Source organism: Oncorhynchus gorbuscha, linkage group LG01 (assembly GCF_021184085.1).
Source record: "Oncorhynchus gorbuscha isolate QuinsamMale2020 ecotype Even-year linkage group LG01, OgorEven_v1.0, whole genome shotgun sequence".
Classification (NCBI taxonomy): domain Eukaryota; kingdom Metazoa; phylum Chordata; class Actinopteri; order Salmoniformes; family Salmonidae; genus Oncorhynchus; species Oncorhynchus gorbuscha.
In genome coordinates this window covers 19,040,841-19,064,993 of record NC_060173.1, presented here as the reverse complement: position 1 = coordinate 19,064,993, position 24,153 = coordinate 19,040,841, and the positions used below count along the sequence as shown (strand labels likewise).

The following is a 24,153-nucleotide window of genomic DNA, read 5'->3' as shown; positions in this document are numbered from 1 at the left end:
AGAAATCCACAGGCTCGAGTGGTCACGACATCGCAGACGGAAATTCCAAATAGTATCTGTAATGTCCACAGAAACATGTCAAACGTTTTTTATAATCAATCCTCAGGTTGTTTTTAAAATATATAATCGATAATATATCAACCGAGACTGTCGCTTTTTCAATAGGCGAGGGAGAGACAATGGCTGCCCCACGCAAAACTCTGCGAACACCCAGCTGTCCACTGACGTGATGCTATCATTCTCGCTCATTTTTCAAAATAAAACCCTGAAACTGTCTAAAGACTGACACGTTGAGGAAGCCATAGAAAAAGGAATCTGGTTGATATCCCTTTAAATGGAGGCAAGGCATCCAATGGAACAGAGAGCTTTCAGGAAAAACAGCACTTCCTGGTTTGATTTTCCTCAGGTTTTTGCCTGCAATACCAGTTCTGTTATACTCACAGACAATATTTTCATGCGTTGGGATTCATTGTTTACCTCAATAGCGATAAAGCTACATTTCTTAACAAAAGGCTGTTCTTAGTGTGCCAGAGCGCAGAATAACTGATGAATTCTGAATATGTCCGGTGTCTGTAAACGTTGGCAACAAAGCGTAATTCAATTGTTGCCAGCAGCACAGTTAGTATGCAACGGAGGACACGCTAGATAAACTAGTAATATCATCGACCATGTGTAGTTAACTAGTGATTGTGATCGATCGTTTTTCATAAGATAAGTTTAATGGTAGCTAGCAATTTACCTTTGCTTTACTGCATCCGCGTAACAGGCAGGCTCCTCATGAGGCAGGTGGTTAGAGCGTTGGACTAGTTAGCTGTAAGGTTGCAAGATTGAATGCCCGAGCTGACAAGGTAAAAATCTGTCTTTCTGCCCCTGAACAAGGCAGTTTACCCACCGTTCCTAGGCCGTCATTGAAAAAAAGAATGTGTTCTTAACTGACTTGCCTGGTTAAATAAAGGATAAATAAAGGTGTAAAAAAAAATAATAATAACCGCTCAAATCGGTGTCCAAAAATACTGATTTCCGATTGTTATGAAAACTTGAAATCGGGCCCAATTAATCGGCCATTCTGATTAATCGGTCGACCTCTAGTTCAGACTGAGGAGAAATCTGCACAAAATATGTCTCTGACCACCTCCTGAAGTGGTCAGCCAGATCTGAACACAATCGGACCACAAAGCGACTTTTGTGTGTCTAGATCCGTCTTTTCAATTCGATCTTCGTGTTCTGATAGCAGAAGTTGCATGTAAGTGGCAAGTGTAGACATGACCTAAGAGCTTTGCACACATGGATTGTACAATATTTGCACAAGTATAATTTTTTTAAATTCTAAATGCTCTGTCATGTTGGTTGTTGATCATTGCTAGACAGCCATTCTCAAGTCTTGCCAGAGCAATATTTCTTAATTCCATTATTTTACTTTTAGATGTGTGTATTGTTGTGAATTGTTAGATATTACTGTACTGTTGGAGCTAGGAACACAAGCATTTCGTACACCCGCAATGACATCTGCTAAATATGTTTATGTGACTAATACCAAAAGATTTGATAACTACAATGTTGTGGTTCCATCCTCAGTTTTCTCCTATCACAGCCTTTAACCTCTGTAACTGTTAAGGTCATCATTGGCCTCATGATGAAATCCCTGAGCGGTTTCCTTCCTCTCCGGCAACTGAGTTAGGAAGGACGCCTGTATCTTTGTAGTTACAGGGTGTATTGATGCTCCATCCAAAGTGTAATTCATTCATAACTTCATCATGCTCAAAGGGATAGTCATTCTCTGCTTTATAATTTCCCCCCCCATTTTTCCCCACTAACTATTCCCCAGGTCGTTGCTGTAAATGAGAATGTGTTCTCAGTCAATTTACCTGGTAAAATAAGGGTTAACTAAAGTAAGTAAAAGGTGCTCTTTGCGAGGCATTGGAAAACCTCCCTGGTCATTGTGTTTGAAATTCACTGCTCGACTGGGGACCTTACAATTATCTGTATGTGTGGGTTACAGAGATGAGGTAGTCATTCAAAAGTCTTGTCAAACACTATTATTGCACACATGCAACTTATTATGTGACTTGTTAAGCAAATGTTTACTCCTGAACTTATTTATGTTTTCCATATCAAAGGGGTTGAATACATGACTCAAGACATTTCAGATTTTAATTTCACATTTATTTGTAAACATTTCTTAAAACATAATTCTACTTTGACATTAGGGGGTATTGTGTGTAGGCTGTAACAACAAAATGCGGAAAAAGTCAAGGGGTGTGATTACTTTCTGGAGGCACTATCTGTCGGAGTAGTGTTCTGTATCAACAGCAGCGTATCATCCACCCGACGACTATAGATAAGACCTGTTAAAAAAAGAACACAGGCTTGTTAACTCTTGTGTTGCAACAAGGTAAACTGGGTATTAGTGATTTATATGTGATGTTGTGTAGAGCAGTCTTCTTTCTACTACTCTAGGCTGTTTCAATTGTCTTTACTGAATCTTTGTAGAGTGCTTAACTCTGCTCTCTAGACCTCTTGTAGTAGATTGTGCCAATGAGAAACCCGTCTCAGCAAGGTTTAAGTAAAGCTTTTGAGCTCGGCAGCCATCTTAATGGCAGTGTGTGGATGAGACAGGATAAAACTAGCTTACAACATTGGAGTGGCTGAATTCCTAAGATGTGTTATCTTCTGTAAGTGATAGCTATGGGCTTAGGAAGTTAACTGTTGTAGATGGTAAGGGAAGTTTTTGCCTCCACAAACTGGGGTGGTTTTGACCGTGTAACTGCTAGTGACGATATGAGTATTGCGATACTCGTTTGTATCGTGGCAAGGAAACAAAGCGGATTTAACTTCTTTAGGAAACAAACATCATTATGTTGTCATCCAGACTCACATTATTTATTTTCCAAGCTATAGACCATCTTACTTACAACAGGTTTATAAAGGACTGAAGAGTTCGGTCTGTGTTGTGTTTTCATTTTTGCCATGGAAAAATATTGAATAACTGATATGGTCACAGCCCTAGTAATTGCTGAAATTCCATCACGCTAGTAAGGATCTTCAGTGACTAGGCTAACGATGATGTAATCCTTCCACAGGTGGTGTTGTTGAGGAAGGTGGAGCACACAGACAAAATGGTGACCATTCCTGAGTACTATGAGGGGAAGAATGTGCTGATCACAGGGGCCACTGGCTTTATGGGAAAAGTCCTGCTGGAGAAGTTGATGCGGTCCTGCCCTGGAGTCAAGGCTGTGTACGTCCTTGTCCGGCACAAAGCGGGCCACGCTCCCCTGGCCCGCATCGCAGACATGATCAACTGCAAGGTGAGAAGAGCTGGAGAAGGGGAAAAGTCTAATGGGGTAGCAAAGAGGAATGTTCAAGGGGGGTTAGCCACAACTATGTAGGCTGTTTGGGGTGATGCGTCATAAGTTCTTGACTGCTTGTTACGGAGACTTCGTAGTTCCACAGCCCACATTCCATACGGTCTTTACAATTGGGCCATGGCAGACCACGATGGAGGGAAGCCTATGTCTTACTAATGGAATTGCTTTCTTGGGAGTGCTTTCGAACCAAAACACTTCCCTCCACCTACACATTGATTTCATTTTTTTTTTTACTTGTAGGCTCATTTTAGCTTATTGGCTTATTGACAGTGTCATGAAGGAGTATAACAACTGTAGTACAACTGTATTTGTTTTTCAGCTTTTTGACAGGTTACGAGATGAGCAGCCAGACTTTGCTGAGAAGATAGTGGCTGTGACCAGTGACCTCACCCTACCAGAACTGGACCTGAGCAAAGTGGACCAGGAAACTCTTGCTGACTGCATCAACATAGTCTTCCACTGTGCTGCAACCATCCGATTCAATGAGCCTCTAAAGTGAGCCATTGTTTCCTTCCTGATACTGCTCCCCAGAACGTTGTTTCACTTCTGCTCCCAGAACCTTGCTGGACAGTGCTGCAATTTCAGATTTTGTCTACAGTGATCTTGGCTCTTCTCTCACACTTGCTTCTCCTGCAGAGAAATAACTCTCACAGTTTTACTAACCCTCCGGACGTACCTATCTATTGCTTAGGCTTAAAATATATATAGATATATAGATGTATATCTATATATATATACACAGTTGAAGTTGGAAGTTTACATACACCTAGGTAGGAGTTTTTCAACCACTCCACACATTTCTTGTTAACAAACTATAGTTTTGGCAAGTTGGTTAGGACATCTACTTTGTGCATGACACAATTAATTTTTCCAACAATTGTTTACAGACAGATTATTTCACTTATAATTCATTGTATCACAATTGCAGTTGGTCAGAAGTTTACATACACTAAGTTGACTGTGCCTTTAAACAGCTTGGAAAATTCCAGAAAATTATGTAATGACTTTAGAAGCTTCTGATAGGCTAATTGACATCGTTTGAGTCAATTGGAGGATTACCTGTATTTCAAGGCCTACCGTCAAACTCAGTGCCTCTTTGCTTGCCATCATGGGAAAATCAAATTAAGACCAAGACCGCGGAAAAATCATTGTAGATCTCCGCAAGTCTGGTTCATCCTTGGGAGCAATTTCCAAATGCCTGAAGGTATCACGTTCATCTGTACAAACAATAGTACGCAAGTATAAACACCATGGGACCACGCAGCCGTCATACCGCTCAGGAATGAGACGTGTTCTGTCTCCTAGAGATTAACGTACATTGGTACAAAAAGTGCAAATCAATTCCAGAACAACAGCAAAGGACCTTGTGAAAATGCTGGAGAAAACAGGTACAAAAGTATCAATATCCACAGTAAAACGAGTCCTATATCGACATAAGCTGAAAGGCCACTCCGCAAGGGAGAAGCCACTGCTCCAAAGCCACCATAAAAAAGCCAGACTACATTTACATTTAAGTCATTTAGCAGACGCTCTTATCCAGAGCGACTTAACGGTTTGCAACTGCACATGGAGACAAAGATCGTGCTTTTTGGAGAAATGTCATCTGGTCTGATGAAACAAAAATTGAACTGTTTGGCCATAATGACCATCGTCATGTTTGAAAGAAAAAGGGGGATGCTTGCAAGCTGAAGAACACCATCCCAACCTTGAAGCACGGGGATGGCAGCATGATGTTGTGGGGGTGCTTTGCTGCAGGAGGGACTGGTGCACTTCACAAAATAGATGGCATCATGCGGGAGGAAAATTATGTGGATATATTGAAGCAACATCTTAAGACATCAGTCAGGAAGTTAAAGCTTGGTTGCAAATCGGTCTTCCAAATGGACAATGACCCCAAGCATACTTCCAAAGTTGTTGCAAAATGGCTTAAGGACAACAAAGTCAAGGTATTGGAGTGGCCATCACAAAGCCCTGACCTCAATCCTATAGAAAATGTGTAGGCAGAACTGAAAAACTGTGTGCGAGCAAGGAGGCCTACAAACCTGACTCAGTTACACCAGCTCTGTCAGGAGGAACGGGCCAAAATTCACCCAACTTATTGTGGGAAGCTTGTGGAAGGCTACCCGAAACGTTTGACCTATGTTAAACTATTTAAAAGCAATGCTACCAAATACTATATGAATATATGTAAACTTCTGACCCACTGGGAATGTGATGAAAGAAATAAAAGCTGAAATAAATCATTCTCTATACAATTATTCTGACTTTTCACATTCTTAAAATAAAATGGTGGTTCTAACTGACCTAAAACAGGGAATTGTAACTAGGATTAAATGTCAGGAATTGTGAAAAACTGATTTGAAATGTATTTGGCTAAGGTCTATGTAAACTTCTGACTTCAACTGTACACACACACACACACACACACACACACACACACACACACACACACACACACACACACACACACACACACACACACACACACACACACACACACACACACACACACACACACACACACACACACACACACACACACACACACACACACACACACACACACACACACACACACACACACACACACACACACTGCATTCAGAAAGTATTGACCATTGACTTCTCCCACATTTTGTTACTTTAGACTTGATTAACTAAAATTGATTAAGTTCACTGTATTCCTCATCAATATACACACAATACCCTGTAATTGCATTTTTTTTAACCTAATTTACTTAAGTATTCAGTCCTTTTGCTATGAGACTGGAAGTTGAGCTCAGGTGCATCCTGTTTCCATTGGTCATCCTTGAGATGTTTCTATAACTTGATTGGAGTCCACCTGTGGTAAATTCAATTGATTGGGCATGATTTGGAAAGGCATACACCTGTCAATATAAGCTCCCACAGTTGTCAGTGCTACAACCAAGCCATAAGGTCAAAGGAATTGTCCGCAGAGATCTGAGACAGGATTGTCTCGAAGCACAGATCTGGGGAAGGGTACCAAAACATTTCTGCAGCATTGAAGATCCTCGAAAAAACAGTGGCCTCCATCATTCTTAAATGGAAGAAGTTTGGAACCACCAAAACTCTTCCTAGAGCTGGCTGGCCGTCCGGTCAAACTGAGCAATTGTGGGAGAAGGGCCTTGGTCACGGAAGTGACCAAGAACCCGATGGTCACTCTGACAGAGCTCCTGAGTTCCTTTGTGGAGATGGGAAAATATTCGAAAGGACAACCATCTCTGCAGCACTCCACCAATCAGGCCTTTATGGTAGAGTGGCCAGACGGAAGCCACTCAGTAAAAGGCACATGACAGCCCGTTTGGAGTTTGCCAAAAGGCACCAAAAGACTCTCAGACCAGGGAAAACAAGATTCTCTGGTATAATAAAACGAACATTGAACTCTTTGGCCTGAATGCCAAGTGTCACATCTGGAGGAAACCTGGCACCATCCCTACAGTGCAGCATGGTGGTGGCAGCATCATGCTGTAGGGATGCTTTTCAGTGACAGGGACTGGGAGGCTTGTCAGGATCGAGGGACAGATGAATGGAGCAAAGTACAGAGATCGTTGATGAAAACCTGCTCCAGAGCACGCAGGACCTCAGACTGGGGTGAAGGTTCACCTTCCAACAGGACAACGACACTAAGCACACAGCCAAGACAACACAGGAGTGGCTTCGGTACAAGTCTCTGAATGTCCTTGAGTGACCCAGCCAGAGCCCGGACTTCAAATCAGACTTTATTTGTCACATGCACCGAATACAACAAGTGTAGACTTTACCGCGAAATGCTTACTTACAAGCCCTTAACCAACAGTGCAGTTCAAGAAGAGTTAAGAATATATTTATCAAGTAGACTAAAATAAAAAATTACAATAACGACGATATATATAGGGGGCAACGGTACAGAGTCAGTGTGCGGGGACTTGAACCCAATCTAACATCTCTGGAGAGATCTGAAAAAAGCTGTGCAGTAACACTTCCCATCCAACCTGCCAGAGCTTGAAAGAATCTACAGAGAAGAATGGGAGAAACTCCCCAAATACAGGTGTGCCAAGCTTGTAGCATCATACCCAAGAAGACTAAAGGCTGTAATCGCTGCCAAAGGTGCTTCAACAAAGTACTGAGCTCTGAATACTTATGTAAATGTCATATTTCAGTTTATTTGCTAACATTTCTACAAAACTGTTTTTGCTTTTGTCATTATGGGGTATTGTGTATAGATTGATGAAGGAAAAAAACTATTTAATCACTTTTGGAATAAGGCTGTAACATAGCAAAATGTGGAATGAGTCAAGGGATCTGAATACTTTCCAAATGCACACTATATATTATGGCAAGAACAGCTCAAATAAGCAAAGAGAAATGTCTGTCCATCATTACCTGAAGACATGAAGGTCAGTCAATATGGAAAATGTCAAGAACTTTTCAAGTTTATTCAAGTGCAGTCGCAAAAACCATCAACCGCTATGATGAAACTGGCTCACGAGGAACGCCACAGGAAAGGAAGACCCAGAGTTACCTCTGCTGCAGAGGATAAGTTCATTAGAGTTAACTGCACTTCAGATTGCAGCCCAAATAAATCCTTCACAGAGTTCAAGTAACAGACACATCACAACATTAGCTGTTCAGAGGAGACTGCGTGAATCAGGCCTTCATGGTTGCGAAGAAACCTCTACTAAAGGACACCAACAAGAAGAGACTTGCTTGGGCCAAGAAACCCGAGCAATGGACATTAGACCAGTGTAAATCTGTCCTTTGGTCTGATGAGTCCAAATTTTGAGATTTTTGGTTCCAACCGCAGTGCCTTTGTGAGACGCAGAATAGGTGAATGGATGATCTTCCCATGTGGGGTTCCCACCGTGAAGCACGTGGAGGTGCTTTGCTGGTGACACTGTCAGTGATTTATTTAGAATTCAAGGTACACTTAACCAGCAAGGCTACCACAGCATTCTGCAGCAATACGCCATCCCATCTGGTTTGCACTTAGTGGGACTGTCATTTGTATTTCAACAGGACAATGACCCGGCACACACCTCCAGGCTATGTAAGGGCTGTATGACCAGACCAAGAAGGAGAGTGATGAGTGTTGCATCAGATAACCTGGCCTCCGCAATCACCCAACCTCAACCCAATTGAGATGGTTTGGGATGAGTTGGACTGCAGAGTGAAGGAAAAGCAGCCAACAAGGGATCAGCATATATGGGAACCATCTAGACTGTTGGAAAAGCATTCCAGGTGAAGCTGGTTGAGAGATTGCCAAGAGTGTGCAAAGCTGTCAAGGCAAAGGGTGGCTACTTTGAAGAATCTCAAATATATAATATATTTTGATTTGTTTCACACTTTTTTGGTTACTACATGATTGGAGTGGCAGGTAGCCTAGTGGTTAGAGTGTTGGGCCAGTAACCGAAAGGTTGCTGGATCGAATCCCAGAGCTGAACAAGGCAGTTAACCCACTGTTCCCCTGTACACTGTCAATTGACTTGTCTAGTTAAATAAAATACAAAAAGAAAAATGTCATAGTTATTTCATAGTTTTGATGTCTTCACTATTATTCTACAATGTAGAAAATAGTCAAATTAAAGAAACCCTGGAATGAGTAGTTGTGTCAACTTTTGACTGTGTGTATATATTAGTAGCATTTCTGTAATGATGTTTTGTGACATTTTTTTTTGTTCTCCTTTCAGAGATGCAATGCTACTGAATGTTCTAGCCACCCAGAAGATGGTGGCTCTTGCCCACAAAATGAAGCACTTGGAGGTGTTCCTCCATGTGTCCACAGCCTACGCCAACTGTGACCGGACACTCATTGAGGAAGTGGTTTACCCACCTCCTGTTGACTACAAGAAGCTCATCGACAGCCTAGAGTGAGTAAAGTTCTTTGCCGATTGTTAGAGCTGGAAGCCAAGAGATTGTAGTAATCTACAGCTTGGCATGTTTGACTGAGATAGATAAGTAGATTCTTTGCATCCTGTGGATTAGTTTGTAGTGGCTAATGCATAAGCTTGGTAGCTATCCCTTGAGGGTCTCTCAATATCTCACTGCATGGACTGAAACTGCAAAACAGGGACGGTCTCTGATTTAAACTTCATGGAGTTTGGTTACTGATTGAGTGGCACTCACTCATTTGTAGTAGGGCAATTTGAACTGTTAAAAGGACCTTTGTTTTACTCTTAATGTTAGCTGGGGCCTCTGACTGCTCTTGTAGGGGGTGCAACAGGACACACATGCACAACATGGTCACCAGTTGTGTGAAAGTCAGTGTTCTGTTCATGTAGGAATGTTTCCATCCCTAAGTATTACAGTAGGCATTTGCTAATTTCTTTAGAGACATACATGTATGTGTGTGGGGAAAGGGAATTTCGGAGGCTTATTTGTTTTGTGATCTGGGGAATATATACACTGCTCAAAAAAATAAAGGGAACACTTAAACAACACAATGTAACTCCAAGTCAGTCACACTTCTGTGAAATCAAACTGTCCACTTAGGAAGCAACACTGATTGACAATACATTTCACATGCTGTTGTGCAAATGGAATACACAACAAGTGGAAATTATAGGCAATTAGTAAGACACCCCCAATAAAGGAGTGGTTCTAGAGGTGGTGACCACAGACCACTTCTCAGTTCCTATGAACTGACTGATGTTTTGGTCACTTTTGAATGCTGGCGGTGCTTTCACTCTAGTGGTAGCATGAGACAGAGTCTACAACCCACACAGGTAGTGCAGCTCATTCAGGATGGCACATCAATGCGAGCTGTGGCAAGAAGGTTTGCTGTGTCTGTCAGCGTAGTGTCCAGAGCATGGAGGCGCTACCAGGAGACAGGCCAGTACATCAGGAGACGTGGAGGAGGCCGTAGGAGGGCAACAACCCAGCAGCAGGACCGCTACCTCCGCATTTGTGCAAGGAAGAGCAGGAGGCGCACTGCCAGAGCCCTGCAAAATTACATTTACATTTAAGTCATTATGATCTCCAGCAGGCCACAAATGTGCATGTGTCTGCTCAAACGGTCAGAAACAGACTCCATGAGGGTGGTATGAGGGCCCGACATCCACAGGTGGGGGTTGTGCTTACAGCTCAACACCGTGCAGGACGTTTGGCATTTGCCAGAGAACACCAAGATTGGCAAATTTGCCACTGGCGCCATGTGCTCTTCACAGATGAAAGCAGGTTCACACTGAGCACACGTGACAGATGTGACAGAGTCTGGAGATGCCGTGGAGAACGTTCTGCTGCCTGCAACATCCTCCAGCATGACCGGTTTGGCGGTGGGTCAGTCATAGTGTGGGGTGGCATTTCTTTGGGGGGCCGCACAGCCCTCCATATGCTCGCCAGAGGTAGCCTGACTGCCATTAGGTATCGAGATGAGATCCTCAGACCCCTTGTTGAGACCATATGCTGGTGCGGTTGGCCCTGGGTTCCTCCTAATGCAAGACAATGCTAGACCTCATGTCAGCTGTTCCTGCAAGAGGAAGGCATTGATGCTATGGACTGGCCTGCCCGTTCCCCAGACCTGAATCCAATTGAGCACATCTGGGACATCATGTCTCGCTCCATCCACCAACGCCACGTTGCACCACAGACTGTCCAGGAGTTGGCGGATGCTTTAGTCCAGGTCTGGGGAGAGATCCCTCAGGAGACCATCTGCCACCTCATCAGGAGCATGCCCAGGCGTTGTAGGGAGGTCATACAGGCACGTGGAGGCCACACACACTACTGAGCCTCAATTTGACTTGTTTTAAGGACATTACATCAAAGTTGGATCAGCCTGTAGTGTGGTTTTCCACTTTAATTTTGAGTGTGACTCCAAATCCAGACCTCCATGGGTTGATAAATTTGATTTCCATTGATAATTTTTGTGATGTTGTTGTCAGCACATTCAACTATGTAAAGAAAAAAGTATTTAATAAGAATATTTAATTAATTCAGATCTAGGATGTGTTATTTTAGTGTTCCCTTTACATTTTTGAGCTGAGTATGGCAGAAAATTGACCTTTTTATTGTGGCTCTGTCTTCAATATGTTTTCATGTTGGTTAGATGGATGGATGAGAAGCTGGTCTCTGCGATGACCCCAGGGCTGATAGGAAAAAGGCCCAACACGTACACCTACACCAAGGCCATAGCTGAGTACCTGGTCCAGCAGGAGTGTGGAAACCTCAACGTGGCTATAATCAGGCCTTCTATAGTAGGGGCCAGTTGGAAAGAGCCCTTCCCAGTGAGTCTTCCCATGTACTGAGCCCGCTGTCTTCTAAGCTGTAGCTATACTGTAGCTGACCATGGTCAATTCTGTATACTGTTCGTAACATGTTTTTTCACTCTTAGGGCTGGATTGATAATTTCAATGGACCTAGTGGAATATTCATTGCAGTAAGTACCTTAAAAATATGTTCTCAATATTTTTTTTATTTAACCGAGTAGGCTAGTTGAGAACAAGTTCTCATTTACAACTGCGACCTGGTGTAACGGATGTGAAACGGCTAGCTTAGTTAGCGGTGCTCGCTAAATAGCGTTTCAATCGGTTACGTCACTTGCTCTGAGACCTTGAAGTAGTAGTTCCCCTTGCTCTGCAAGGGCCGCGGCTTTTGTGGAGCGATGGGTAACGATGCTTCGTGGGTGACTGTTGTTGATGTGTGCAGAAGGTCCCTGGTTCGCGCCCGTGTATGGGCGAGGGGACGGTTTAAAATTATACTGTGACATTGATGCTGTTGACCCGGATTACTGGTTGCTGCGAAAAAAGGAGGAAGGTCAAAAGGGGGGTGAGTGTAACGGGTGTGAAACGGCTAGCTTAGTTAGCGGTGTGCGCTAAATAGTGTTTCAATCGGTTACGTCACTTGCTCTGAGACCTTGAAGTAGTAGTTCCCCTTGCTCTGCAAGGGCCGCGGCCTTTGTGGAGCGATGGGTAACGATGCTTCGTGGGTGACTGTTGTTGATGTGTGCAGAGGGTCCCTGGTTCGCGCCCGGGTATGGGCGAGGGGACGGTTTAAAATTATACTGTTACACTGGCCAAAATAAAGCAAAGCAGTTCGACACATACAACAACACAGAGTTACACATGGAATAAACAAACATACAGTAGAAAAAGTCTATATACAGTGTGTGCAAATGAGGTAGGATAAGGGAGGTAAAGGCAATAAATAGACCATAGTGGCGAAGTAATTACAATATAGCAATTAAACACTGGAATGGTAGATGTGCAGAAGATGAATGTGCAAGTAGAGATACTGGTGTGCAATATGTAAAACGCTCAGATCGCAATAATGCGATCATGATCATTTCAAAGGTGTGGCTGCTGATTTATAACCTGAGAAACCACATTCCCATCACTTGGTAATGAACCTAGCACTTCTCTGCCCTGTATAGGCAGGAAAGGGGATCCTGCGTACCATGAGAGCGTCCAACAACGCGGTGGCTGACCTGGTGCCTGTGGACGCGGTCATCAATACCACACTGGCTGCTGCCTGGTACTCAGGCTCCCAGAGACACACCAGGTCAGTCTCACACACACTGCAGCTGCCTGGTACTCAGGCTCCCAGAGACACACCAGGTCAGTCTCACACACACTGGCTGCTGCCTGGTACTCAGGCTCCCAGAGACACACCAGGTCAGTCTCACACACTGCAGCTGCCTGGTACTCAGGCTCCCAGATACACACCAGGTCAGTCTCACACAATGCAGCTGCCTGGTACTCAGGCTCCCAGAGACACACCAGGTCAGTCTCACACACACTGGCTGCTGCCTGGTACTCAAGCTCCCAGAGACACACCAGGTCAGTCTCCCACACACTGTCTGCTGCCTGGTACTCAGGCTCCCAGAGACACACCAGGTCAGTCTCACACACACTGCAGCTGCCTGGTACTCAGGCTCCCAGAGACACACCAGGTCAGTCTCACACACACTGGCTGCTGCCTGGTACTCAGGCTCCCAGAGACACACCAGGTCAGTCTCACACACTGCAGCTGTCTGGTACTCAGGCTCCCAGATACACACCAGGTCAGTCTCACACACTGCAGCTGCCTGGTACTCAGGCTCCCAGAGACACACCAGGTCAGTCTCACACACACTGTCTGCTGCCTGGTACTCAGGCTCCCAGAGACACACCAGGTCAGTCTCACACACACTGGCTGCTGCCTGGTACTCAGGCTCCCAGAGACACACCAGGTCAGTCTCTCACACATTGGCTGCTGCCTGGTACTCAGGCTCCCAGAGACACACCAGGTCAGTCTCTCACACACTGGCTGCTGCCTGGTACTCAGGCTCCCAGAGACACACCAGGTCAGTCTCTCACACATTGGCTGCTGCCTGGTACTCAGGCTCCCAGAGACACACCAGGTCAGTCTCACACACACTGCAGCTGCCTGGTACTCAGGCTCCCAGAGACACACCAGGTCAGTCTCACAAACACTGGCTGCTGCCTGGTACTCAGGCTCCCAGAGACACACCAGGTCAGTCTCACACACACTGCAGCTGTCATCTGTAGAGCTAAATGAATAATGTGATTGTGAAATGCAAATATTATTTCAGGTTTCTATGGCAGGCATTCTATTTTGTTCCCCTTTATCCCCGCAGGCCTAAGAGCATATTGGTGTACAATTGCACGACTGGCAGCATCAACCCGTTCCACTGGGGTGAAGTTGGTATGAAACGTTGCTCATATCTTATCCAAATACACTCTGACTTGTTTTTGTTTGCTCCAACAAAGCAGAATGATAAATAATGATTATCAGTCATACTCTTCTCTGTTGTGAATGTGAGAAGGTTTTGGTTTACTTATACCCTCATTGGAGTGTTAGTCACCTCCCTGTAAATGACCTCTCCTGGATTTGTGTCCAGTGTCCAGTTTAGTCATTTAGCACACACTCTTATCCAGAGCAACTTACAGTAGTAGTGAGTGCATACATTTTCATACTTTCTTATACTGGTCCCACATAGTAATCGAACCCACAACCCTGGCGTTTCAAGCGCCATGTTCTACCAACTGAGCCACATGTACTGTGTACATAGTCTCTGAATGCTAGCCATCTGAGAAATATCAACATTGTGGCAGGCTTAAAGGTGATAGATAAACTATATAACATGACTGGTATTCTTGAATAAAAATGAAAAACTGTTCCAGTCTTAGTACAATATTTGTTTTGTGCATTAAAGCTGGATGACATTTTCATAGTGGCAGTTGTATAGTTCCCTTTAAGCTGTTAACCTGTTGCGTTTGTTGTAGTAAATGTCAATATATTTGTTACTCATTTGCCATAGATTTTTTGTGCTTTTAAAATATTTCAGGTGAAATCACTTTGTTGTTAACATTGCATTTCTGCATTCATTAGGCTTTTACTTTGAAGTCTATATTTGCTCCGTTGTTTTGTAATACCCCTAGTCTCCTTCAATAACTTGTACGGTTAAAAATAATCATTGTTAAATGCACTTCAAAGGTATTTTGTCTAAACCAAACATCTGTTGCCGCTTGTCGTACGCTTGCTGCTTAACTCTTTCTTTCCACTTTGGTAGAAATGAGTGGTTGTGCCAACATTACCCCTGTTGAACCCCCCTACCTTTTGTCTCTTAGAGTACCATGTTATATCCACTTTCAAGAGGAACCCCCTCGAGCAGGCCTTCAGACGGCCCAATGTAAATCTCACAACCAATCACCTTATCAATCAGTACTGGATCGCTGTAAGCCACAAGGCACCAGCCTTCCTTTATGATCTCTGCCTCAGGATGACGGGAAGAGAGCCCAGGTAAATGACACCCCGCTCGGTCACACTCCATTTCCCTCCGCATTCTCGCTCAGTGTAGCCCAATGTACTGAACCTGTTCCAGCGATGTCATGCTTCTGTCCAATGTCTTGGGGGGGGGGGGGGGGGGTGTATAAGCCATCCATATACCTTTTTTAGAGCTGGGTTCTGCACTCTTAGCCCTCTGTGTTACCTCAATGTGTCTTGGCATTGAATTCCTTCCTCCTGTGATGTCGTATTCTCTCTGCAGAGTACTGTATAAACATGACCTTCAAGACCAACCCCTTAGAGCAGGCTTTCAGGCACCCAAATGTTAACCTGCGGTCCAACCTCTTAACCAATCAGTACAGGACCACAGTGAGTCACACTCTTCCCGCCCTGTTGTATGACGGGTAGCTCAGGGCCACGGGTCAGAATCCCCGGTAAGGTCTACTACAGTGCCCTCTCAACCCCTCTCTCCCCTCCACCACTGGGTGCTGGTCGTGGGGCAGAAGCAACGCCCAAACGTTTGCTCAACTTTGTCATCGGACTTGGCTGCTGACAGGCTACCGTGTCATCATGACAAGCATGGGTTCCTGTCTAAAGTATGCATCAGGAATGTTTTATTTTTGTAATTTATTTTTGTCCATTTTTGTTTGACCCTTTTTGCCTTTATGATTTTTTAATTCAGTTGAATCATATGGCTCTGCTCAGATGTAGAGTTTATCCAGTCGCTTTTGCTTTGTGGAATTAACCCCCCACCCCTTTTGTTGTGACCTTTGTGTTTTTCTGAGCCGTGCCATTAAGTCTTCTGAAGTAACCTGGGAGTGATCTGCTCATCCTCCTCCACTCTCCAAGCTTATCTCTACATTTGAGAGGCACCAGGGAACTAGTTTTGATTAATACCAGGTACCAAACACCTGTCCTTTATTCATTGGCCCATCAACACTTCTATTCTTGGTAGCCCTATTCCTGGGCTTAATGAAGCAGATTGTGGGACAAATGAAATGCGCTGGCAGTAATGTACGATCTCACAAGCCATTGGAAACACTGTCAATTTATCAGTGAGTCATTGGATAGACTTACTCACAATCCCCACCTATTGTTTCATTTAGCACCAAGGCCATGGTTCAGTCTAACCAAGTGTTTGGTACCTGACGCTTACAGTATTGATCCCCACAAGTTGATCGTAAACCAGAAACATTTCAGCAATGATAAACATTTGGCAACACTTCTCAATTAGAAATGTATTTGACAATTTGTCTGTCTGAAATTAATTTGGTTTAGTATACTACACATTCTAAAGGTGGTGTTACCTTACTGGAAAAGGTAATACGGCAATGTTTTACTTTTTAAATGGTTCACCATGTATGTTGTCACCTTTCTCTTTGTTCACAATGTATCACGGAGGAGCTCTGACTACAAGCATGTTGGCTTTTGATGCAATTTGGCATGGCCATGAATCCTCTGAAGCAAGTTTGTTCATGGAACTTCAAACTTTAATTAGTAGATGCTTTCTTAATGACGACAATGTAATTAGTGCAATCAAGTTAAGCTTCTGTCAGTCAGACATGCTCAGATACCTTCCAGGACTGGACAAGCCCTCCATTCTTACTGTTCTGTGTTTAACATGTGTCAAGCCAACAATACTCATCCCAATTTGAGACTGGTAGGCATTAGTTGAAATTTGCCTATAATACTAGTATGCTAAGACTCTTATCAGTAATATATTATAGATTGTGCTGGATTCATGCCGTTATTTATTTAAAGATGCATTATGCAGAAATCGCTCCGCCATTACCTGGTTGCTAACAATAGTTTGCCTAATTTCAGTTTGTAACTAAACAAGCAAGTATAGTGTAGAGAATCATTGTACCATTTAAACCACATCATTGTACCATTTAAACCATATTTTCCATAACTAAAAATATTGTATTTTCAGCTGTTTGAAGCTGGTGTACAAAACCGAAAGTAAGGTGCAAAAATTAAACTTAAGCATAGAAATAGTGCACATAAAACAGAACTAAAGCTTCTTAGACTTGCTTTCAATGAAAATGATGGCTCTATAACCCACATTTCTATGTGAATTTACCCAAAAAGATGCATATTGCAGCTTTAAAGCTGCGAAAATGTTCAGGGGTCAGATCTTTGAAGATCTGAAGCAATGACATACCCTTCAGTTTTATTCTGTTATCGATTTGTACAAATTGGCTCAAGGTCACCTTTTCCTTGTACAAAAAGATCAATAAGTAATTTTCATCCCTTGTTCCATTTCAGACATTGTCTGCTTAACAGTTAGATGGAGTTAGTTTCAATTTCAGTCAAGGGGAGGATTTAGTATTTTTTAAATAATAATCTCGTCCAGGGGAGGGTCATGTAAGTTATGAAATTTCAATATTTCTCAATGTTTTAGAATTGGTAGTTTGAGGCTATATCGATGTGTGCCCGATGCCGATCTCTGATTCTCCACTTGGTACGCAATTTCATTTGCGCCAATAGGCTATTTAGTGTTGCCTCAATCGACTGATCCATAGCCTATAGGTTACGAAATGCATGCTCGGAGAAGCACAGAGCAAAGTTATATTTCTAAGATAGCTGCTGGGAAGGTGTAAATAAAACTAGGCTGTATTACACACTGCAATGGATATTCCAACCCTGAGCCCCAGTCTGCTCTGCTCTTGCTGATCAATGTACTGCTTAACCAATGGCTGTGCTGTGTAGGGCTACGGTGGCAGTTCAGGAGGAGAGTCAAAAGTTACTTCCGAAAATCATTTATGATAAGGCCTAGCCTATGTTCTACTCAGTTTGTGAAGGAGAGCGCGAAGATGAGAAGGGAAACCGGAGGTCAAATTTGATAGTTTTACATCAAATCAATTATAGTAGCAAGCTATGTTTATTGCCCATTTATATATTAATAAAGAGTTACTGAACTCGTAATATGACAGATTCAGGTAACTTACATTTTTGGTGCTGAAACTTGAAGTCGATGTTTTATGCTATAAACCAGCTTTAAAATACATAGGAAAGATGTGACCCTCTGCATACAGGGATATCATTGTTTCCTTTGACGTTCAGAGGCTGACTTTGCTTGGGAAGTAGTCTAATTCTGTCACTATCAATTGATTAAGCTATTCACTTTCTATACAATAGAAAATGTTTAAAACCAGACAGCTTTTAGGGAAACACTTGTGACCTCTCGTTGGGTTAAGCCACGGAAGAACAGCAGTTAAAGCTTACATTTTTTTGCGTCGGTAGACATATCCTGTCTGGGGTGGCAAGGTAGGCCTAACTTTCGAAAGTACCACGCTCAGATTCCTAATGACGTCTCGATTTTAATTATTTGTAAACGGGGACAGTTTCTTTGCAAACAAGACACTGATATGGCATTGTATAAACATGATAACGTGAACACACAGGCCTTTTTCTGTCCATTCTTAGCATGTAACTTCAGGAATTTGTGTGCTATTTAAAATATTCTGATATGTAGAATTACATAGAATTGCATGTAATGTTTATAAAACACAAGTATGATGATAGATTCATGCAATGTTTTTACTATAAAGGAGATATTTCCACCCTTACTCTTGGTCAAATATATTTTACTGAAGGGAGAGCCATCCATTTTCATTTGAGGGGTTCGATTTTATAAATAGTTACAAATAACGTTTACTCCCTTAGCAAAGAGCAATTTCTCAAGCAAGAATTTAGCTAGAACTGCTTGGAGGTGGTCAGAGTGGGGAGGAGAAAACTAGCTGTTATTACAGAGAGGTTTGGAACTCTTTCTTATTGGTCTATTAACTCATTTACATCACCGGGCAGGCCAAAAGTCCATCCCACCAGAACAAGCAGACATTTCAGGCGCTCTTTACAAAAATGCTCCTAGACAAACTGGGCGTTATCATAATGTTTTACATTTCACAGTATTATTCCGATCTCATACAATGCCTTCAGAAATGATTCACATCCCTTTACTTTTTCCACATTTTGTTGGTACAGCCTAAATTAAAAATGTATTACATTACATTTTTTACAAATAACTGAAATGTCAATAAGTATTCAACCCCTTAATGGCAAGCCAAAATAAGCTCTGGAGTAATAATTTGCTTAAGTTGCATGGACTCAATAATAGTGGATAACATTACATTTTTTATGATTACCTTACATTACTCTGTACCCCACACACACAATTATCCTCAGTCGAGTAGTGCGTTTGAAACACAGATTCAACCACAAAGAACAGGGAGGTTTTCCAATGCCTGGATATGAAGGGCACCTATTGGTAGATAAATAAAACAAATAAAATAAAAGCAGACACTGAATACCCCTTTGAGCAGGGTGAAGTTATTAATTGTGCTTTTGATGGTGTATCAACACACCCAGTCACTACAAAGATACAGGCATCCTTAGCTCAGTTGCCTTAGAAAAAGGAAACTGCACACAGATTTTACCATGAGGCCCATGGTGACTTTAAAAACTAAAACATGCATGCTGTTTGCAATAAGGCACTAAAGTAATAATGAAAACTTTTTGTCCTGAATTATGTTTGGGGCAAACACAACACATCACTGAGTGCCACTCTTCCAATTTCATAGCATGGTGGTGACTGCATCATGATATGGGTATGCTCATCATCGGCAAGGACTAGGGAGATTTTTGGGGGGATAAAAATAAACTGAATAGAGCTAAGCACAGGCAAAATCCTATAGAAAAACCTGCTTGTCTGCATTCCAACAGACACTGGGAGACACATTATCCTTTCAGCAGGACAATACCGTAAAATATAAAAATCAAATCAAATCAAATTTTATTTGTCACATACACATGGTTAGCAGATGTTAATGCGAGTGTAGCGAAATGCTTGTGCTTCTAGTTCCGACAATGCAGTGATAACCAACAAGTAATCTAACTAACAATTCCAAAACTACTGTCTTATACACAGTGTAAGGGGATAAGGAACATGTACATAAGGATATATGAATGAGTGATGGTACAGAGCATCATACAGTAGATGGTATCGAGTACAGTATATACATATGAGATGAGTGTGTAGACAAAGTAAATAAAGTGGCATAGTTAAAGTGGCTAGTGATACATGTGTTACATAAGGATGCAGTCGATGATGTAGAGTACAGTATATACATATGCATATGAGATGAATAATGTAGGGTAAGTAACATTATATAAGGTAGCATTGTTTAAAGTGGCTAGTGATATATTTACATCATTTCCCATCAATTCCCATTATTAAAATGGCTGGAGTTGGGTCAGTGTCAATGACAGTAAAATAGGCTAAATATACAATGGAGTTGCTTCCCAATATGACATTGAATGTTCCTGAGTGTCCTAGTTAAGAGTTTTGACTTAAATCGGCTTAAAGATCTAGGGCAAGACCTGAAAATGGCTGTCTAGCAAAATACCATTTAAATCCATTTGAATCCCAATTTGTAACATAACAAAATGTGGAAAAAGTAAAGGGGTGCTTTGTGTCCAGTTTCAGTCAAAATGTTAGAGACACCTACTCATTCAGAGGTTTTTCTTTATTTTTACAATGTTCTACATTGTAGAATAATAGTGAAGACATCTAAACTATGAAATACCACATGGAATCATGTTGTAACCAACCGTTTTGAAGGAGTTCCCACATATGCTGAGCACTTGTTGGCTGCTTTTCATTTACTCTGCGAACCAACTCATCCCAAACCATCTCAATTGTGTTGAGGACGGGTGATTGTGGAGGGCAGGTCATCTGATGCAACACTCCATCACTCTCTTTCTTGGTCAAATATCCCTTACACAGCCTGAAGAGGTATGTGTTGGGTCATTGTCCGGTTGAAAAACAAATGATAGTCCCCACTAAGCACAAACCAGATGGGATGGTGTATCGCTGCAGAATGCTGTTGTGGCCATGCTGGTTAAATGTGCCTTGAATTATAAATAAATCACCGACAGTATAACCAGCAAAGCACCATCACACCACCTCCTCCATGCTTCACGGTGGGAACCACACATGCGGAGATCATCCGTTCACCTACTCAGCGTCTCACAAAGGACAGATTTCCACCGGTCTAATGTCCATTGCTTGTGTTTCTTTGCCCAAGCAAGACTCTTCTTATTATTGGTGTCCTTTAGTAGTGGTTTCCTTGCAGCAATTTGACCATGAAGGCCTGATTCACGTGGTCTCCTCTGAACAGTTGATGTTGTGATGTGTCTGTTACTTGAAATCTGTGACACATTTATTTGAGCTGCAATTTCTGAGGCTGGTAACTCTACTGAACTTTTCCTCTGCAGCAGAGGTAACTCTGGGTCTTCCTTTCCTGTGGCGGTCCTCATGAGCCAGTTTCATCATAGCTCTCGATGGCTTTTGTGACTGAACTTGAAGAAACTTTCAAAGTTATTGAAATCTTCTGGATTGACTGACCATGTCTTAAAGTAATAATGGACTGTCATTTATCTTTGCTTATTTGAGCTGTTCTTTCCATAAAATGGACTTGGTCTTTTACCAAATAGCGCTATCTTCTGTATACCCCTGTACCTTGTCACAACACAACTGATTGGCTCAAACGCATTAAGAAGGAAAGAAATTCCACAAATTAACTTTCAACAAGGCACACCTGTTCATTTAAATGCATTCCAAGTGACTACCTCATGAAGCAGGTTGAGAGAACGCCAAGAGTGTGCAAAGCTGTCATCAAGGCAAAGGGTGGCCACATTGAAGAATCTAAAATAGATTTGTTTAACACTTCTTTTGGTTATTACATGATTCCATATGTGTTATTTTATAGTTTAGATGTCTTCACTATTATTCTACAATGTATAAAATAGTAAAAATAAAGAAAACCCCCTGAATTTGTAGGTGTGTCCAAACTTTTGACTAGTACTGTGTATATAAAACAAATTAAAACTCTTGAAAAGATGGCTCAGTGGCAGCTATACCTACCTAATACCTGCCTCTTTCCTGTTACCACGGCAGGATGATGAAGACCATTACGAGGCTGCACAGGGCCATGATGGTGCTGGAGTACTTCACGAGCCATTCGTGGGTGTGGAAAAATGACAACGTCACCATGCTCATGAACCAGATGGGTGCTGATGACAAGAGGGTATGCTTTATGCCCACCCACCAGTCACACACTTGTAGGACCCACGTATACACACACTTCTAGGACACACATACTTGTAGGACACACACGCTGGTAGAGTGGCAGACAGACGAATGGAGTATGTTTGTTTGAGATTGTAGCCGAAGCACAATTGAATTATTCAGCTTGGTTTTGAATGGAGTAATTGTGTTGGATTTTCGAGGCCTGGCTGAAATGCACAGTGAATATACGTTGGTCCAGAAACCTAGTGATAATGTTTCGTATTGAACTTTTGTAGACATTTTTCCTCTACTACATAGTTGCTCAATGCCTATCCTTACAATATGAAATACTCTTGATGTTTCTTTTGGTCCAGATATTCAACTTTGACGTGCGACAGCTGAACTGGGCAGAGTACATGGAGAACTACTGCATGGGGACTAAGAAGTATGTCCTGAACGAGGCTGAGTCCGGCCTGCCAGCAGCACGCAAACACCTCAACAAGTAAGAGAAATGTCTCTATCTACACGTGTTAACTTGACTATGCCACATTTTTTATATGCTAGGGGAGGTCCTCGGAACTAAACTAAACACAGGTCCTTTCAAATGAACGATGTAGAACAGAATTAAACCGTGCCAATGTTTATTAACACAACCAACAATACATTTTTACATTACATACATAACCCCAGATACACCTTGGCTAGGACTAGGGCTTAGAGGACACATACAATTAATTAGTAGCAGGGCAATAAATAATACTAAGTATCTAAGACTCAAGCCTTGCATGTAAAACACCTCTAGGAGAAATCTCATGAAATCTTGAGATCATGTACACTGAGGCCAGTTCATTAGGTACACCACCCCATTCATCATTTATTTTCGCTCTTACAGACATGAGTCACGTGGCCATGGCTTGCTATATAAAGCAGGCATCGATGCATTCAGTTACTGTTTGATTGAATGTTAGGGTGGGCAAAACGAGTGACCTAAGCAACTTTGAGCGTGGTATGATCATCTGTGCCAGGTGCGCCAGTTCCGGTATCTCAAACTACCAGCCTCCTGGGCTTTTCACGCACGACAGTGTCTAGGGTTTACCGAGTATGGTGCAACAAACAAAAAATAGTACTCCTGGCAGGTAACAAGCTAGATACAGTTACCCATAGCTGGCTAGCTAGTTTTATAGTTTGGTTATTTATTCCCAAAAATATGTTTATGACGCTATCTACATTTGTATAAACTCCTCACAATGAGACTAAGCCAATTTGCCAACGCTAAAATCAATGTCCATCTATAGCGTCATACTTTTGTCTGACATGCCAAAAAAATGCAGCCATGTTGATTCAATTTGACACTTCGCATCTACTGGAGTATGACACGTGACTACAGTTTGCGTTGAATTGTGGGTCATATTAACCCCACAAGTGATAAAAGTTCTTCACTTGCTCCCTCGTGCCAAAATCGAGGGGCCAAGGAGGCAACGTTAGTGAATTGGATGTCCACTTAAGATGGCAATCAAACTGCATCCGGTTTCGACTGGGGAATCTCAGAGAAAGTGGCTAGCGCGAGGGCTGAGGAGGGTAAAAATAATATTTTGTCTGCAACCCAATCGAGTAACGTTTCCACTCCCCAAAGAATTCAGGCTGTTCTGGAGGCAAAGGGGGGTCCAACCCGGTACTAGATGGGTGTACCTAATAAATTGGCCACTAAGTGTATATTCACACACGTTGTAAGATGGCACACTCATGGTTAAACATGCTTTGTAAGATGGCTCACTCAAGATGAAACACGCTTTGAAAGATGGAAACACATTTGTGATAATTAGCATGCAAAAGCACACGTGAATTCATAAGACTTGCCGCTGTTCTCTAATCAAAATAGCCCCTCCAAAAGACAGCCAGCCCTGGAGGAAGTGGGGAAGTGGTGACAAAATAGCCCCTCCAAAAGACAGCCAGCCCTGGAGGAAGTGGGGAAGTGGTGACAAAATAGCCCCTCCA

The 24,153-nt window shown here is 42.5% G+C and overlaps 1 protein-coding gene across 1 annotated transcript in view; it reads left to right on the top strand.

Annotated features, from left to right (window-relative positions):
- far1 (fatty acyl CoA reductase 1) overlaps window positions 1-24,153 on the top strand; it is a 43,962-nt gene that overhangs the window by 16,813 nt on the left and 2,996 nt on the right. Inside the window, exons 2-11 of the mRNA XM_046347133.1 lie at window positions 3,081-3,305; window positions 3,685-3,860; window positions 9,053-9,232; window positions 11,407-11,584; window positions 11,692-11,736; window positions 12,730-12,857; window positions 13,936-14,003; window positions 14,930-15,101; window positions 22,048-22,177; window positions 22,533-22,660. Coding sequence (XP_046203089.1) covers window positions 3,117-3,305; window positions 3,685-3,860; window positions 9,053-9,232; window positions 11,407-11,584; window positions 11,692-11,736; window positions 12,730-12,857; window positions 13,936-14,003; window positions 14,930-15,101; window positions 22,048-22,177; window positions 22,533-22,660 — 1,394 coding nt within the window. The 5' untranslated portion in view covers window positions 3,081-3,116. The remainder of the gene's footprint in view (window positions 1-3,080; window positions 3,306-3,684; window positions 3,861-9,052; window positions 9,233-11,406; window positions 11,585-11,691; window positions 11,737-12,729; window positions 12,858-13,935; window positions 14,004-14,929; window positions 15,102-22,047; window positions 22,178-22,532; window positions 22,661-24,153) is intronic.